Source organism: Geospiza fortis, unplaced genomic scaffold, assembly GCF_000277835.1.
Source record: "Geospiza fortis unplaced genomic scaffold, GeoFor_1.0 scaffold203, whole genome shotgun sequence".
In the NCBI taxonomy this organism is placed as follows: Eukaryota; Metazoa; Chordata; class Aves; order Passeriformes; family Thraupidae; genus Geospiza; species Geospiza fortis.
The window spans coordinates 2,112,726-2,130,556 of record NW_005054385.1 but is presented as its reverse complement, the minus strand read 5'-3'; the positions used below and the strand labels follow the sequence as shown (position 1 = coordinate 2,130,556).

Sequence of the window (17,831 nt, the reverse complement as noted above, 5' to 3'; positions counted from 1 at the left end):
ACCAACAAGTCAGATATGCCATGGCACTGAAAGTCACAGACACAGCTTGCAATCACTTCAGTAGAGTCATAATTTGGCCTCAAGTCCCAAAGACAAGTTACAAAAGGAGGGCTTTATAATATGAACAACTGATTGTGCCCACCACTCCACTGCCTACCCTGAGAGACAGCAGATAGTAAATGGAAGACTGTAGAACTGGTGGCTACACTACCATGGAGTGTCAGACACAGGAAACCAGACCTTTTACCAGCCTTGCTACATGTGGAAAGAAAAAGAGATCACAGCCAGGTTGTGTCACCTGCATAAAGCTTCCTGGAAGGACAGATATTTATTATAGTAGAAATCTCTGCCCTTAGGCTTTTCAGTGTCACATCTGCTACCTATTTCATCCCCAAAACATACCTTCAGTAAGGCTTAGGTGAGGTGCAGACACTCTGCCACCCCTCTCTCACACAGGAACCTTTCATCCTAGGAACACAGAAAAAAAGTCTATAAGTGCTAGGTGGGTTACTTCTATTTCTATTTGCTACCTTTCTTTCACCTCTTCTTTGGAATTAGTGATGATTAAAGTCATTGCACAGTTGCAGATCTAAAGAATTTGAAGGATATGCAGGAATGTGAAGAAATACAGACAAACAAGCATAAAGAAACACAACAATTAAAAACTGCAGAACAAGAAAGCCTCTCCAAAGGCTGTTTGGTCCAATACCCAGCAGAAGTCAGCCAAGGCTGTCTTTCATTGACTTCAGGAGGAACTCAATTACCCCAGCTGACTTTTCTAAAGCCTCACCACAGCCCTCGCACATCCTTGTGGAACTTAAACTAAGTTTATTTACTTGAAAAGTACTGTTCCTAATTTTAAGTGTCAAGACTTATGACTGTTCACTGAAATAGTGAATTTGTTAGTGTTTTTCCCATACTTGTAGTAGAAAAACTACATTACAAAGTAGAACAGTAGAACTTGTTATTTCAAGGCTTTAAGGTCCAAATTCTGCCTTCAGATTCACATGCACATTTTCCATTGTCTGCAATGGAAACAGATGATGTGTAGCTAAGTTAAATTGGTATTCCAGCACTTAAAACTATCCAGCTTTTTACCTCTCTGTAGAATTTCTTTAAAAATATCTGTAGAAATTACACTCTCTATTGTTTTGTGGATTTCAAATGATGGCTTAAGACATAGTTGACGTCATTCTTCTGTACAGCTGGGATAAGACTGCAGATTTTTCTGTACTGTTCATTTTCCCAGAATACTGAAAGAGTGCTCTATGTCAACAGATTTTACATTACATACACACATTGATAAAATACTAACAACCTATACTTAAAGAGGTGAAATTATGTGTGACAATGGTTTTGCCATTATACTTTTGCATATTGTTGAAAACAATACTTTTTAGCCTAAACACCAGCAACATTTTGATCCCAGAAAATCAACATACCAAAAGTTAAAAATGGCATTTAGCTGACTTCAGGATTTTTGTAGTGTAAATGAGCCTCAGGAAACATAATAAAAACAGACAAAAATGCTGTAAATGGTTTTGTGAACTTACATTGATGCATTTCTTATTTCTTGGTCTTGCTGATCAAGAATAAGCTAGCAGGTAAGAAGCAGCAGCCAATGTTAAGTTTGTCTCCTCCACTGTGGGAGGTCATGTTACAATACTAAGTTGAAAAAATGCTTTAGAACAGAATTGCTGCGTAAGCCTCCCTGGAGATTTACACTCATTAATGTGTGCATGTTAAAAATGGTATTTTCAGTCTATCTTGTGTTGCCTGAGAACCATTTCTATCCTTTTAAAATCTGCATTTGTATTATAACCCATAAGTACCTTCCATTTTTGCATTAACACTATAAATACTGTTAGTAATACTAAACTATTTCTGTTGACTTATTTGTAGAAAGAAAAATATATTATACGTTTATATATTTTTATAAAGTGAATTAACACTGGAGAGAGGGCTGAGAGGGGGAATAGTGTACAATCACAGCTGATGTGTATTATTGAGCACAAATTCAATGCTTGAAACAAAAAGGAAAAGAAAAAAGTTTCGATGTTCTTTCAGGCGGTGTCAGATGATGAGTCATAGGATGCTGACACTATGAAGTTGCCAGTATTAGAGTGGCTTGCCATGGACTGGGCAGCCTGCTGGCTCAAGTTATTGCAGATCAGCACCAGCTGGTTGCTCTGAGCTTCTGAGAGGGTGCTGCAGCTCTGGTAGACACTGAAGTTGGTCTTGCGGCCAGGGATGTTCCCTTTCTCACACATTGTCTTCACCATCTTGGCAAGCTTATTTTTCCCCAGGGCTTGGCAGTTGTACCAGTGAAGTGCAGCCAAGTTGACAACGGGTTTGATGGACAGGTAAAAAGGCGCATCCTCGTAGCGCATGGCCGGAGGGCGCCTCTGGGCATACTCCTTGTAGTCCTGCACGGGGCAGGTCTGTGGGGAGTGCTGGGTGGCGTACACCCGCGAGTCCGTCCCGCCTCTCTTGCTCTTGGTACTCACATCCCCGTTGTCTGGCCCCATCCACTCCAGGTACTCCAACCCAGTCTCTGTCACCCGCAGTCGGATGTCTCCCCACTTGAGGGTGGACCCATGGAAACCCGTGCAGTGTCCAAACGCCTTAGTGTTGTTCAGCCACACTAGGTTCAGAAGCCCTTCAGGATTGTACCTGCTCAATAAGCCTCTTTTGCGCAGGATAAGCTCATCAGCAAAGGTAAGCTTCATGGATTTGTGTGGCTTGTTTCCTTTGCCTTTACACCTCAGCTCTATCTGCTTTTGCTTTAGAGCTTCCTGGGACCTCTTGAACTCCTTATCCCTTGTAATACTGTATCCATACCTGTGCTCTTTGAGATACCGCTCCAGTCCACACTGATAGTTGGCCAGACTGTTTGGCTCATATTCAGACCCATCCTTTTGTCTAGCATCCACAAAGAAGGATGCAAGATAGGCATCAAGCTCTTTGCAGGGGATGACATAGATCTCACGGGTCTCAGAGGGGTACTTGGAAATGAGGAATTCTCGGAAATTGCGGAGAGCAGTCTGTGTGCTGCGAATGGTCTTCTCATTCTGCTCCCTGCTGAGCTCTGCTGCTCTCTCATCCTGGTCTGGAAGAGGAAGAATGGGACAGAAAAGAGAAAGTAGAAGCAGTGAGTTTATGTGATGCACTTTGTCCTAAAACAAATTTCCTCAAAAAGGTAAGAACTCAAAATCAAGTTCACAAAGAGCACTGGTAAACATCTTTACATACCTGTCACATGACTGAAAAGCCAACTTCAGTTTAACAAACGGCATACTATATGATACAAAACTAAGTGAGCTCCTCATGACACTGGGGCACAGTTTTGTGCATGGAGATTAATGAAAAGCACTGAGATTAAAGGCAATAGGCTTTTTACAATAAGGCAAAGTGGAAGGATTTTCTGTGGATCTCAATGTTGTGTGCAAGGCCCAGATTCAGGAATAAGCCCACTTTGAATTGTTTCATTTGTGAAACCAGAGGTTGTACTGGTTACATGTTTTTTCCCTAGGGAAAAAAAAGAGCTAAACCATCATATTTATGATGGTAATATTTATCTTTAATCAGATACATTTTAAAAGAGTGAAATAAATATAGCCAGAATGTACAGTACAAAATAAGGCAGCACATCCAAGAGAAATGACGGGTAAAATTACTATAGAACAATGTGCAATTTACAAATGTACAAGAATAAAGAAAATATAGTCAATATGTTCACATCAGAAAACATGGAAAAAAACCATGATTACACAGCCTCTCTATGTCATCAAACTGTATCTTGACAGAACAAACACAATTGTCTTTTCATTTTGCAGAAAAATCAAATTCTAGAAACAATTTTAAATTTAACAGGCGATCCTCATAGATTCTTACAATCAACACCATATCAAAACACAATATTCAGATGCTACCACTATGATAGCTGTTACTGACAGCTGATTTTCTGGCTGATCACAAGAGAAGCATAAAAAGGAAAAGCTTTATAAGCTATGGGTGTTTTTAAGGACTCTTTTCTTGGCATGTGCAAACTATCTGTTTGAACAAGAATGGAGCTCAAACACAGGTGGAACTGTCATTCCAAATGTGATAAATCTTAATGGTTTTAGAAAATTAAAAACAAATGCAAAAAAGGAAAAATTCAATTATTTAAATATTTCCTGGAATATGTGTATGTGGAACACTTTTGTCTCTCTTCCACTTAATACGCAGAAGAAAGGAAAAAACCCCAAGCTCTTTTCTATTTGGTCTCATCGAAAAACCCATACATTCTGCCATCCTTTTAGCAGTGCCATAGCAACCCTCACCAGGTGTCTCCCACCCGAGATACACACACAATATGATATGAGACCAGGTGAAGTTCCCATTGCCACTCTGCCAATCAGGTCAAGCTTATGTCAGGCTGTGTAGCACACCCGTGGCTTTGCACCAGTGTTTAGACACTTGCTCCCCTCTTCCCTGCAAGCCTATTAGCAGGGGAGAGGGCAGCAGGGAAAGGAAGGCAGTCTTCCCTTCCCCACCCCACCTGCAGTGTTCCATGTGGTGCAGAAACACTGGCGCAGAGCTGGGCAGCTTCTTCTTCCACCAATCTACAGAGTGCCTCTCAGGAAAGTTCACCCCATCACCTCCATACCACATTTGCAGAGAGAGGCACAGGGAATGACTTGCCCCAGGACTTCCCAGCAGGACAGAAGCAGGACTGAGCTTATAACCCTCATGATCAGGCCCTGTGTCTTCAGAGAGAGACATCCTGCATCCACACCACTCACCCTCTGAGAGGGGTTTCTCAAAGCACAGAAAAGTGGGCATCTGCAGCTGAGGCCTTTGGGGGCTTCTGCAGGCAGGAGAAAATGCTGCTACAAAGGACTGAGGTTTGCTTGAACTGTGCTCCAGGGGAGCAAGAAAGGTCACCTGCCTGATTCAGAAACTCATTTTAATACTGATGTCAGTATTAAAGAGCTCTTCAAAGCCTGCAGTGAAGTCTCATGCTCTAGGCAGCGTACATAATAGATCCTTTTAGTGTGGCTAGATGCAGGCTGAAAAAAAGAGACAGCCCTGTTCAAAGCTCCAAAACAAACATTTACGCTGGTATTTTGTTAACTGCACCCACCACCACTTGTTATAGAACTGTGTAAGTAATCATTGCTTTGACTGACAGCCCACATCCTAAGTTCTATTTCAATATAAACAGCACATATAATGGCTCAGTTTTATAAATGTCATCAATCACTTCTTCTTAGAGGATAGCCTGTCACAACACAGTAGTGACACCCAGTCAGTCATTTATGTTACAGCATCTTTCCTTAATCTGCAAAGGAAATTGCCTTATCTGCAGTGAACACTTATAAAACCCATGCTGAATTAAAGATTCCCCCAGCTTACATTACAAAAACAGTACCCCAGAAACACTGCATTTCTGCACTGGTTTGTTGGGTGCTACTTCACATGGCAGGTGGGAAACATTAAAAAAAGAATTGGTCAGGTTTTCCTGCAGCCACATCAGGAGAGCTACCTCTATTATGGCTGTGAATCCAGGCTGAAGTAGTAGTAATAGATTATTCTCTTCCTACAAGATCACTCAAATACTGGTGGTGTATCATGTAGCATGGCATAAATGTGGGGAGTTTCCCATGTAACAGTTCCCAGATGTTTGCTTTGTCTCCCTTTACTGATCTTGCTGAATAGAGAACAAAGCACATTTTAACGTTCTGTGGAGCTGGTAGAAACTACTGGAAACACTGGTGGGTCCTTGACTACTGCAATCAGAAGCCTATTGAACTTGAACTACTCAGTGTATCATCAAGTCTTCAGTATTCATGGGTTCCAAAACTGGGTAAAAGCACAGAAAAAAAAGTCGCTGAGTCCTCCTAGAAAACACCTCTATATCAGAACATCTCCAAGCTGCAAACTGATGAGGGATAGAAGAATGGGGAGGTGTTATATATGCTTCCACCTTTCTTATACTCTTCTGTATGTCTCTGTTGTTAGGCTTGAGGAATACAAATACCCTTGTGTTACAATCTATTTTCTCTCAGCTGGTTGGTCAGAACCAATCAACCAAAAATTACTGTCATCATTGATCTATGAAGCCAAGCTACCCTTACTGTCTTTTCCTTGTCATAATGCAGTCTTTGGAACCAGTAGTACTGTCATCCCTGTTTTACAGATCACAAGCAGAAGCATAAAAAATAGTGGAGATACATTTCCTGAGGTCCCGCCCCCTCAGCTGCATCACTGCACAAAGGACTTGGTTATAGGTCTTGTGTTTCTTATCATATCCCCACACCACTGTTTCATTTCCAAGAAAACCAGAATGTGGCAGAAAAAGACAGTAAAACCCACCTTACTGGGGGGTCCAGGGTAAACTCCCAACTATAAGTTTGAAAAGGTGATGAGTACTTAGGATGTTCTAGTTCAAATGAAGTGAAAGAGATAAAGTGACCAGGCAGAGATTAAACAGAAAACCTAGTGGGAGCAGATGTCTCAGGCTAGCCCACAACCATCAGATGATCTCTCCCACAGAGGAACAGCTGTTTTCTGATCTTTTCATAATCTGATCTTAACACAGCCAAGACCTAGTATTATCAACAGAGTTATCAAACCCAGGCTTGTTTTAATTTAAGCTCACACACATACACACACTTGGACTCTCTGGAAAGGACATAACCCCTGTAATTACATATGGCAGGAGGAAAGGCACTTGCTTTCATGACAGACAGATACAGATTGTTCATGTTCAGAGAGCATTTGCACATCAGTGGGAGTCACAAACCTGAGTTATTATTGCAAAAATCTTAAACTCTGCATATGGTAAGCAGTGAGATCTCACAGATGTATATTAAAAGTAAGGTGGGTTTTCTTGGTGGTAATCACATCACCAACTGAGTCTTCTCTGCCAAATTTTTGTCCTGCCTAGGAAAATGCCTCTGCAGCAGGCCTGCTTCCACCAATATGCTTTCATTCAAGAGAAAAAGCATAGTTAACCACACACAAAGCACCACATATCTCTATTCTGGAGCAAAGCACCCTCTCTCCTCTCCCCAGCACCTTGCAGGTTGCCTCTTGCCCCTCTATTTTGCAGTTTTGCAGTTACTGAAAAGTAGTGATGTCCAGCCTTTGGGCTGTGGCAATACGCAGTCCATTAAAACGGCTCAACTAAACCACAGCCTGCTCCCACCATTTTCTCCAGTCCCCTCCTATTTCAAGAAGGTATCTATAGGCAAACAACACTCTCAAATCTACAGTCTCAGTGAGCAGAGGTGATGCTGTTGTACGAGGCAGTTATGGTCAAGTCACAATAGGGAACAGCTGCATCAGCCTCTGACAAATGTGTCCCCCTGGAAGCCGTGCTACTGCCGCCCTGTCAGAACCAGCTGAATGCCACCGTCATACCACAGCATCCCAGAATATTAGTACTTGTTCTGCATGCCAAACTTAGAAAGCTGACAGCTGATTTTCACCATATCACCAGAATAAACCAGTGAATACCATTCTCATGTCTTGCTGCCAAAAATGAGGGTGAGGGTAAGAGCAGAAGGTGTCCACAGCAGAAGTGCTTCTAAACATTTGCAGGAACATCCTGAGATTAAGTAGAAGAAACTGCTTCTGTATTTTTTCTTGAATGTCTGCCCTACCGCTCTGATGTTGCTAATAAATTCTGTTTAACAGTTAAAGTTCCCTGTTATCACTATATTAAGTTAAACTCTATTTTAACATTTAAAATGTTAAACTCTATTTTAACATTTTCAGAAAAGGCTTTCATTGGCATGTAAAATCTGTCATATTAGAGAATTAATTAATATCCACTTATGAAAGACACTACGTTTTTGGCAAAAAAAAATTATACTTCTCTTCAGTGAACCTGCTCCAATGAAATTATCTGCAAAATGTTTTATGATTCTAAAATTATAAAGCTTTAGATTATATCAAAGGAAAAAGGACATGGACTGCAAACAAATGAGTATGGGAATATTTATTCATAGGTATCTCCATGAAGTAAAGTCACTAAAATAGGCTTTAGTCACCTGTACATTTTTTGCAAAGTACAGAATGGCCTGACAATGAATGCTCACTCAGACACTAAAGCTGATTTCCAGTTTGTGCTCTCTTTCACTACTTTCTCACAAAAGCGCCAAAAGATTTGAGACACAGTTTAACTGCTGGCAAAAGCAACAACAAAATACAGATCGATATTAACGGGACTTCCACACAATCCTTAGATGTCAGAAAATCTGTGGCTATGACAAGGGATTAAGAAGTTATGTTCTCCTATGACTGACCATCTCACCAGTTTTTTGAGGGTTTTTTTGCAGTAGATAGAGCAATTGCTAACGAACAGTGCAAAACAGCAGCACTGTTGGAACCCCAATTTTTACAAGGATACCTTCCTTCTCCACTTGATGCATGTGACATCTGAGCCATTCCAGGACAAAGGTTCTAAAAATGCATTTTCTAAATAAAAAGTGTTCCTATTGGTTCACTTCATCTATTCAACTATGTTCCTATCACTCCACTTCATCTGTCTGGTTTTGTTTTCATCATGGTAGTGGAAAAGAGAAGTGCTGCATTCCAGTTTTACCTTGCATTTCCCTTCTTCCACTGAACAATTTCAGTGGCATTTCTGTAGTATGAGGCCATATAGTTTCCTATCTCCTTTTGAAGCTGTTCTGAGATGCACTGGCATGAACTGCTACAATGCAAAGTGGGATGTATTTCCTGTGCATCCTGGGATATCTACTCATATTCAACCTCCACTTGACAGGAAGAAGTATACCAATTCCAGCTCTCCCAGGCTTGCCCAACACTGCAACAATGCAGAGTAGAATGCTACAGCTTGGACACAACATGGAGAATAGCAGAAACAGAAAATATTTTGAGAAACCTATATATCTGGTACTTAGGTGATGTACAGGCAAAATATACTCAGCTGGCAGCTGGAGGGGAATCTGCTATTTTATCTGGCCCATTCCAAGTCAGTCACCTGGCCTGTAACTAACCCTGCAACCATGTCTAGGTCTACCTGCCACGCCTCATCCCACTCTTATTTCCTTAGCTACTATCTTTACAGGAGGTATATAAAAATAAACTATTTGGACCTTTATATAATTGACATTTAGGGACTCAACCCTTCATAGAGGTGGAGGATATAAAAGTCACACTTAGAATCTTCAATACTACAAACCCAAAACCATTAGAAAACTTTTTAAAAAATGTGAAACTCCATTCCTTTCAAAATAACTGACTAAACTTCCTTCAACCATATTCAGCTCTAAGATGTAACTTCTACTCTTTCAGAGCTCAGATTTAACAAATCAGGTTGTTTGGTGAAATGCTGATGGAATAGGTAAGTGGAAAAACATTACCTATAATGTGAAGCTACTGTCAGCTGTATGTTGAGCATGTATCTTTGTATTCAGCCATATAATATTCTAATAATTCCCAATAGTTAATGGCTAACGCCATTAGAAAACTCCAGGTACTGGTTTCAGTTTAAAAATAGACACTTTTTGATAATTATTTTCTTCAGATTAAATATTTAACTCTGGAAAACAGATTTTTAACTTTTTTTTTTTTACCCAGGATGTCTCAGCAACATAAAGAAAAGTTGCCTATTCAAAGTACATTGGTTACTTAATGCTTTGTGGCAGAAGCAATTAAAGGAATGATGGTAATGCTCTACACTACCCTGAGAACTGGAAGTTGGGTGATGCACAGCGGAAGAGATGCACTCATTTTCCAAGAGGACCTGGCTCAGCATGACTCTGGAAAGTGTTGCATACATACACTCAACAGAGTATCAGTTTTTCTCCCAAGTAAGTTTCCAATTCCATAAAGCATATTTTAAGTGTGTTCTGGATTGGTGTCCCTATGCTTAAGCATCTGCTTATGTAGAAATCAAATGGACTAAGTCATTATCTGTATAGAAGGTGGAACTGAATAATATTTATATGTATACAGTGACGTGATTCAAAACCTGAAAAGAGGAAAGAAAAGAAGAAAAAAACAAAAATGAGGAGAGTAAAACTGTAAAGATCTGAGACACACTTCCTTTATTAAATTAAGTTTATAGTTTGAAAATTATACCGTTCTCATGGCAAAAGATCCATTTCCAGCATAACAAAACCAAGAGTTTACATTTTTGTTAAGTCTTCCATCTTTCCATGCTCCTACAGAAAAAGCCAAATTTATAGATGTGCAAGCAGATCTCAGAAGAAGTGATTGCTTAGCCAGAAATTTATTGCACAAAATCGCAGGTTTAAATTTATATAGCACTTTGGAATATTTGGCACACTGGAATTTTGTGCCTCTCTGCAGCTGAGAGCCCTGTGGAAGAAGAATGAGAAACAGGGCCCTTTCAGTTCAGTTTTCTCTAAGAAGAATTTTAATGCAAAACATGCAAAACATGCCACCTCATTTCACCAGAGGCTTAGCATGTTCTCAGCTACAGTGTAGCACCAGTTTTAATGTCATCACATTTAAGAAAAACCTTTAATAAGTATAGCTGAGAAACAATGCAAGAAGTCTGGAACGAATGAGCCAGGGCTATGAAATTTGCCTGCTTTTGGTTCACTCTAGACAGCAACTGAGAAGCAGAACTGGGAAATATGGGAGAGGAACAAAGATGAGGGGGAGAGAAGAGAGAGTAAGAACAAAGGATATGAAAAAAAACGTAACACCAAAGAGAGAGATTAAAACCAGATGAGAATCCTCATCATCTGAAATCTAATTTATATCCGTGTTTCAAAATGAGTCAGTCTAACTGGGGCAGCAAGCAGAGAAACAAAGAAAAGGAGAATGTAATAAATATTTTATTACATTAATCATAATAAGCTGCACTTTAAGTCTCGGCCAAAGCATATTCTTAAATCAAGCTGAGAATGTGAGCAGTTTCAGACTTAAGAGCATGAGGCCCACATGACTGTAATTAACATAATAAATCATACTGTGAAACTCTCTACACAGGCTGACAGTACTTGGTTGATATATTGCTTATTAAAGACTGCAGACATTTTTCCTCTATTTTATTAAAGTGCCATTGGTCGTGAATAAAAAAAGTACCTCTTCCTATTCTGTCTGAACTATCTACTAGCTCAGCCAGAGGAAGAGGAAATGTGTTGGCAGGCCATGGCATTTACTTCTGGTAATACAGATTGCAGCACATGCACTCCAAAGAACTGCATTTCAATATTTTTTCTCTTACCATTTTTAACTTAGTAAAGTACTCCAACTTCCTTGTTAGAGATCTTGATGTATCATTTCTGAAATTCTCTGTTGGTGATTTTGCCCAGTCAGACCAATTTGTATTTACCTTTCACAATACATTGTCCAGTAGGAGTGAAGTAAGCTACAAAGGACACAAATTCTATGAAGAGCTCACGATTTACAAACCTGCATAAACAATTTCCATGCACACTTTGAACAGACATATTTCTTTTGTCTTCACTGGCTCAGAAAGCAGTATTTGAGGAGCAGCTCTTCACACAGTTCTCCAGAGAGAATGAAGCCTAATACCTCAAGTGAAACATCTTATAAGGTATATTTTTTGTCTGCTTTTCTGTTTTGTGCTGAATTCTCTCCTCCTCACACTCTAGAAAAAATGACAAATGAGCTTTAATTTAACCTTTACATACACAACTCTCATCACATTAAAGGGATGGAAGTTTAAAATGCAAAGGTCCTACAAGACTGGGGAAGACTCAAAGCTAGGCAGAGGGCAGAGACATGAATACATCCCAGCTTTCGGAAGGAGGACAGCCCTCAAGCATTAGATACTGTGATAGGCAGCTGCTCACACATCGTGGCTGACCAAAGATCTCTTTATTCCAGACTAGCCATGGCATGCCCATGCATTTGCAAAGACAAAGGCTCCCAGGAGGTGCAGGAGCAGCTGGAAATTTTGCACAGTGAGGAGACAAACCTGCAAGAGAAGCACATTCATCAATAGCTGGACTGTTGTTCAAGGCACAATTCATTTCTTTCTGTCCTTGGATACGTGTTTAATTTATCATAGTTTGACTGAGTAAATATTTAGTCACATTTTGCAGCTCTACTTGAGTAAAGTCTCCTTAAGTAAAATGAGGAGTTTCAGATGTTTTCTAGCTATGTACACATTCAGGAGAATATACACAAATTACATACCTCTCTGCTGCTCAGAATATTGTTATTATTTCTCTTCTGTATTTACATTGTCAAAATTTTCCTGTTAGGACTGTTATTTCCATAAAAATAATTTGTTCTTCTCTATAGGATATGAACAATCAGTTCCCCTGCTACTGAATGAGTTCATACCAAAACTGACACGAACCAATTATTATAAGAGGTGACATGGGACATAGTTTAATGGATATAATTGTGGATGTGTTATACACATACATGGCTATTTTAATAGACACCAGCACAATAAACAGTCTGATGTATTTAACAATTCTGTAAGTGAATGGTAATGGGACAAGTTACTGTCAAACTGTAAGTTTTGCCTCTTTCTGGGGACTATCTTAAATGGGGGAGGCAGGGAAACAGAGGCATAAAGCCAATTTTTATATAGAGAGGAAAAATAAAATGTAAATCTGTTGGCAAAAAACCAAAATGGCTTTCAGCATATAAGCATGAATACTGTTCTGTAATGCTAGGAATAGTGTTCCTGTCAGTTATTTTGTTTCCTTAGATTTATAGTCATAAGAGAAATGAAATCCCAAACAAAAGGCAACACTCCATCAAAGGACAGAAAGAAACTCCATAATCTAGCATGTCAACATGACTGAAGGACAGAGCCCATAACAATCAGGAGACAGCTCCAAGTTGTGGACAAAATGAAATTGCTTCCATACAAAAACATCAATGCTTCTCTGGCTCATTCATACTGCTGTGCTTGACCAGACACTGTTAGAAAGCAGAGATGAGGCACATATCCAGTGAAAAGAGAAATGAGTGTAAACATACAATCAAAACAAGCTGTTCAAAGATCAGAGATTAACATTCTTATTTTTCACAGGCTTGATCTTTGGGTACAGGTTTCCTGATTGAAATAACACAGCACATTCAGCTGTTGCACTGAGGTGATGTGAAATGGAGTAGAATAGCTCAGCATATATCTTTTCCTTCTCTGAACAAAACAGAAAATTGGCTTTTTTCTTTCATTTTTTCCTTCACAAGTACACAGTAGAAAGCAATTGATTAAATATTATCAATCCATTGTTGTATGGTTTCAAGTGGTGTTTTCATCATGAAGACCTATGAATTTAATGAAAAGCTACAACAGCGCACAGTGTCACTGCGATAGTCACCCTCAGTTTAACCAACAGGAACACATGCAGAATTTCCCTTTGTGTATGTGCATTTACTGTTCAATTAGAGTTAAAGGGATTAACAGGTATGTATTAGAAGTAAGATGCAGCCAATGCACTTAATGATCCATGTATAATTAAGCACAGTTTTACTCAGACTCAGCAGGGCTCTCAGCAGCACTTTTCAAGACATGTATACAGGAAGCCCCACCCCCACTCCCGCCATGGGCAGGACTCAGTGGGAACCATGACCTGGGAATTGCCATGTCTAACACAACATTTGTGTGATCAGCAGCATTCTTCCATTTTTAAAAGAGCAGACAAAAGTAGACTTATTTGGGAAATGAAAATGGAGTTCTGCCACACCGTTCCACTGAGGCCACCAGCCGCATTCAAGCTGTTAAAAACAACCAGTGCTGAGAGCAGCTTTCCTGTGACCATTCTGTGGAGTGTCCCAGCAAGAACAAGTCATCAGGGAAAGCAGTGGTTCCACTCTCTCTCCCTAGAGGCTTTGATGTAATAGTCTGTTTCAACACTTCTGGGAAAAGGCATATGCTTCATTTAAGCATACTTTATGAAAGAAAGATAGATTTCATCATATTTCACTGTTTCCAGGACCTGAATATTTTAGCAAGTACTGCTCTGCACTGTGCCAGCCACGATAAAATACCTAAAATATCATCATGCTTCTGTTTTCTTTTCTGGAAAAATTCAAACAAAGATTTCTGTATTCCAAATTTTTCTCTTGCTCAGAGAGATAGAAAATACATTCAGATGTTTTTACTGATCTGTTTCCTGCTCAAGCAGATTCTAGGTTCACTGCAAGCACAAAAAAAAAAAGAGATGACATGACAGAAGACTCACTAAGAGGGATATAATTTAGGTATGAAGAAAATGGGAGAAATGAGTAGTCACTGCGTACTGGCTTCACAGAACAGCTTATGCAAAAATGCCATATTCCCATCACTGAGACAGGTGAAAACAGCTCTCCCCAAGGTCTACCACTGTTAAAACCTTAGATCTTGAATACAAATGTGAAGTAGTCCTTCTGTAGGTACAGAATCATTGAATCATAGAATTGTTAAGGTTGGAAAAGACCTTTAAGATATCAAGACCAACCACCCAGCTAGTACAATTACCATGTTCACCGCTAAACCATGTCCTCAAGCACCATATCCACACTGTTTCTGAATAGTTTCACAGCCATGATGACTCTACCACTTCCCTGGGTAGCCTGTTCCAATGCTTTACAGCCACTTAGATGATGAAATTTTCTCTAATATTCAACCATAATCTCCCCTTGTGCAGGTTGAGGCCATTTCCTTTCATCCTGTCATTTGCCTGGGAGAAGAGACCACCACCTACCTGGCTGCCCAGGCTAAACAACCCCAGTTCCTTCAGTTGCTCCTCATCAGACTTGTGTTCTGGATCCTTTCCCAGATTTGTTGCCCTTCTCCGGACATGTTCCAGCACCTCAATGTCCTTCTTGGAGTGCAGAGCCCAAAACTGACTACAGGATTTGAGGTGTGGTCTCACCACTACCCAAAACAGGAGAATGATCACTTTCTAGGCCCTGTTTAGCCAGCCTCACACAAAGCGGATCACTCTCAGAAAGTGTCCTGATCTAAACCATAAAGACCTGTGTTCCCTTTTTCTGCCAGCATCCCATCTGAAGTGCAAAAGTAAAGTGGCTGTCTGAAGCCTTTCCAGGGTCAGCATCTCTGTTGGCTCCTGTGTTGCATCTCCTCTGCAGATCCAAATCTGACCCTTGTTTCTTTTTTCTTAAAGACTCACAAATCATAAGCTGAAAATAGCTCCAAAATGAAACAATTGCAAAGATCACACAAAGGAACTGATCTCTGATCAAAAGCACCATGTTAAATAATATATTTCCTAAAATTAAAGTGATGTTCAGTACAGATGTGTCCAATTTTTTTTTTCTTTCCTGTATGTTTTCAGGACAGCTGGAACCAGCAGAGGCATTATTTTCTTCTTTTATACAACAGTATCATAAAATAGAGCACTTCACACAAAAAGTTGCCTATTTAAGACACCCTAGAGAAAGGGAGAACATAGCGTCTCAATTATGTTGGTTTGCAAAAGTGATTGTTTTCTACTTTTCATTGTGCTGTTCTGAGTTTCATGTTAGGGTAATGGGGGACAGGGTATATTCCTAGGTCTGAAATCAATTGTGATGCTCCAGAACACAACCATTCATTGAAATGAACAGTTTGTCTTCTGGTATCATACACCATCTTCCTTAATACTATTCATGCTATGGTACTTAGAATGAAAAATATGTATTTAAATGAAGAGTCAATAGTTTCCAGTGATGCAATTCCTCAGTGCAGAACTCCAGTGAATATTCTCAACTGTTTATCAGCTGCACTTGGCCTGCTTTACAAAACTAATCCTTAAAAACTGCCGGGGCCTGGCTGCAATAGTCCTTTTCTTTCCCTCCTAGCTGCAGGCAAATAACTTTCACAGATTGTATGGAAATAATCATTCTTTCACCTTCCTCCATCACACAGGATTAGCAGCCCTATGCACCTTTTTTGCAGGAATTCAACTGAAAGCCCATCCCCAAACATCTCCCACACCAATCTGCTTTCAGTATGAATACTCATGAATGGTTTCCTCCGAGAAGTGTATATATCTGTATCTATAACTCCAGTAACACTGCTGCCAGGAGATGTCTCTTTGTGCTGCAGGTAGTTCCAGTCAGAGGAGGTCCATGGTGAAAAGAGGAAACAAGCCCTTGATATCAAGGAAAGCAGCATCCTAATCTTCTGCATGCATAGCTTTGTGATAAATACTTAGTATTTAGGACAACCTCTACATGACAAAGTCCATTGCTGATTATACAAAAAGGCTGGCATGAGCTTTCTGTATCTGAAAGGAATCTTCACTAAAGAAAAGAAATGTGAAGTCCTGAAAGGTAATTGATACATTTCTTAAGCACAGTGAAAATCTAGACACTGTGATAATTGATGAATTTTCATTTCTGTGTTCTCCTGTAAACTGAACAGCTGTAGGAACAGCTGCATAAACAACTCCTGTATTAGAGTTGTTAGTACTACAGGTTCATTTCTTTTTTAAAAGTTTGTTTGTCATGCCGTGCACCCAGATGATAAAAGCAATTACACAACTACTCTGCCAAGGCTAAACTTGTCCTCTTTATGCTACTGTCCTGCTTTTAAACAGAACTCCCTTGTAATATTATAAGGGTAAGTAATCATTACCTAGACTTCTAGAATAAAGATGTCTAGCTAGACTTCTAGAATACAGCCCCCAAAACATTAGATTATAATGTAACAGCATTTAGATGAAGATAATTGAAGGCAGGAGCGGGCTTGCAAATCACTGCTGCAAGATCAGGTGATTAATCATGTCAATAGCTTCTTTTTTCTGATACTTATAAATATAATGATGTAATTTTAGTCTTCTAAATAAGCCAAGCCCTAGCAACTAAAAAAAAACCAAAAAAAAACCCAAACAAACAAAAAAAAAAAACCCTATATTTTTTGTAATTATGTATCTCAGCACTTAGTATTTTTAGTCCATCGACTAGAGCAGCAATAGCTATCCATTATGGGACCTAAAGAGTCACCAGTGGACTCAGATCTCTTCAGCACAACACAAAGAGAAGAGACTGTCTCACCCCTACATATATTTAAGTGGTCACTTGACCATATTCAGCAGCATATGTCCCTGTAGATAGGCTTCAAGCAGTCACTTTAGCCAAAGCTCATCAACCTTTGCATGTAAACCACAAGTACAGAGATCAGCAGTTATTCAATGTTCTTGGAAGAACATTATTTAAATAAGAGTTTTATAAATTTCTTTTGATGTCATTATTTTTCTTGTGCTCCTTGGCACGGTTCCACTGCGCTTGAAATAATTACAAGAAGGATTAATTCTGCCTTTCTGTATGCTTTATGTACACCCCTAAAAAAGGTGTTATTTTTTTTTGTTTGCACTTCTTTGGAATATGCAAAGCTGACACTTTTTTAATAGATAAACAGTGATTTAGAAGTTAGAGCTAAATCTAGTCAAGACTGTCAGTTCATAAGGTGTGAAGAGACTCCTTTCACCTTGAAGTTTTGTAACATTTTGATGCTCATCCAACAGCTCCTAATCCACAAATCTTATATGAGGATCTTGGTTCTCATTTTATTTAAACTCACACCATTGCAGACATTGCAGACAGAAAGAAGAGGGGAAAGGGAGAGATCCTACTTCTTCTGATTACAGAGAAATACTTAAAATATTCCACTAAGCGCTCTACATCAATATCCAACAAGTCCCAGATGCACTCCATTTTATAATGGTCATGTTCAGACAGAGACTTTTATGAACACCTGCAACCTACAGGGATGTCCACACTGTTACAGAAAATGAAAGAATTGAGAGGATCTCAGAGCAGAGACATCAGAGCCAGGAAGGCTAAGCACTGCCCTCAGCACAGACCAGCATCTGTCACAGCTCACATTCAAACACAGGTATTTTTGATAACCACAATGCCAGGAC

The 17,831-nt window shown here is 39.6% G+C and overlaps 1 protein-coding gene across 1 annotated transcript in view; it reads right to left on the bottom strand.

Moving 5' to 3' along the window:
• Positions 1-289: 289 nt before the first annotated feature.
• The window catches only part of KIAA1958 (KIAA1958 ortholog), a 68,504-nt gene continuing 50,962 nt past the window's right edge, over positions 290-17,831 (bottom strand). The window contains exon 5 of the mRNA XM_031060562.1: positions 290-3,109. Within this exon, the coding sequence (XP_030916422.1) occupies positions 2,064-3,109 (1,046 nt within the window). The 3' untranslated portion in view covers positions 290-2,063. The remainder of the gene's footprint in view (positions 3,110-17,831) is intronic.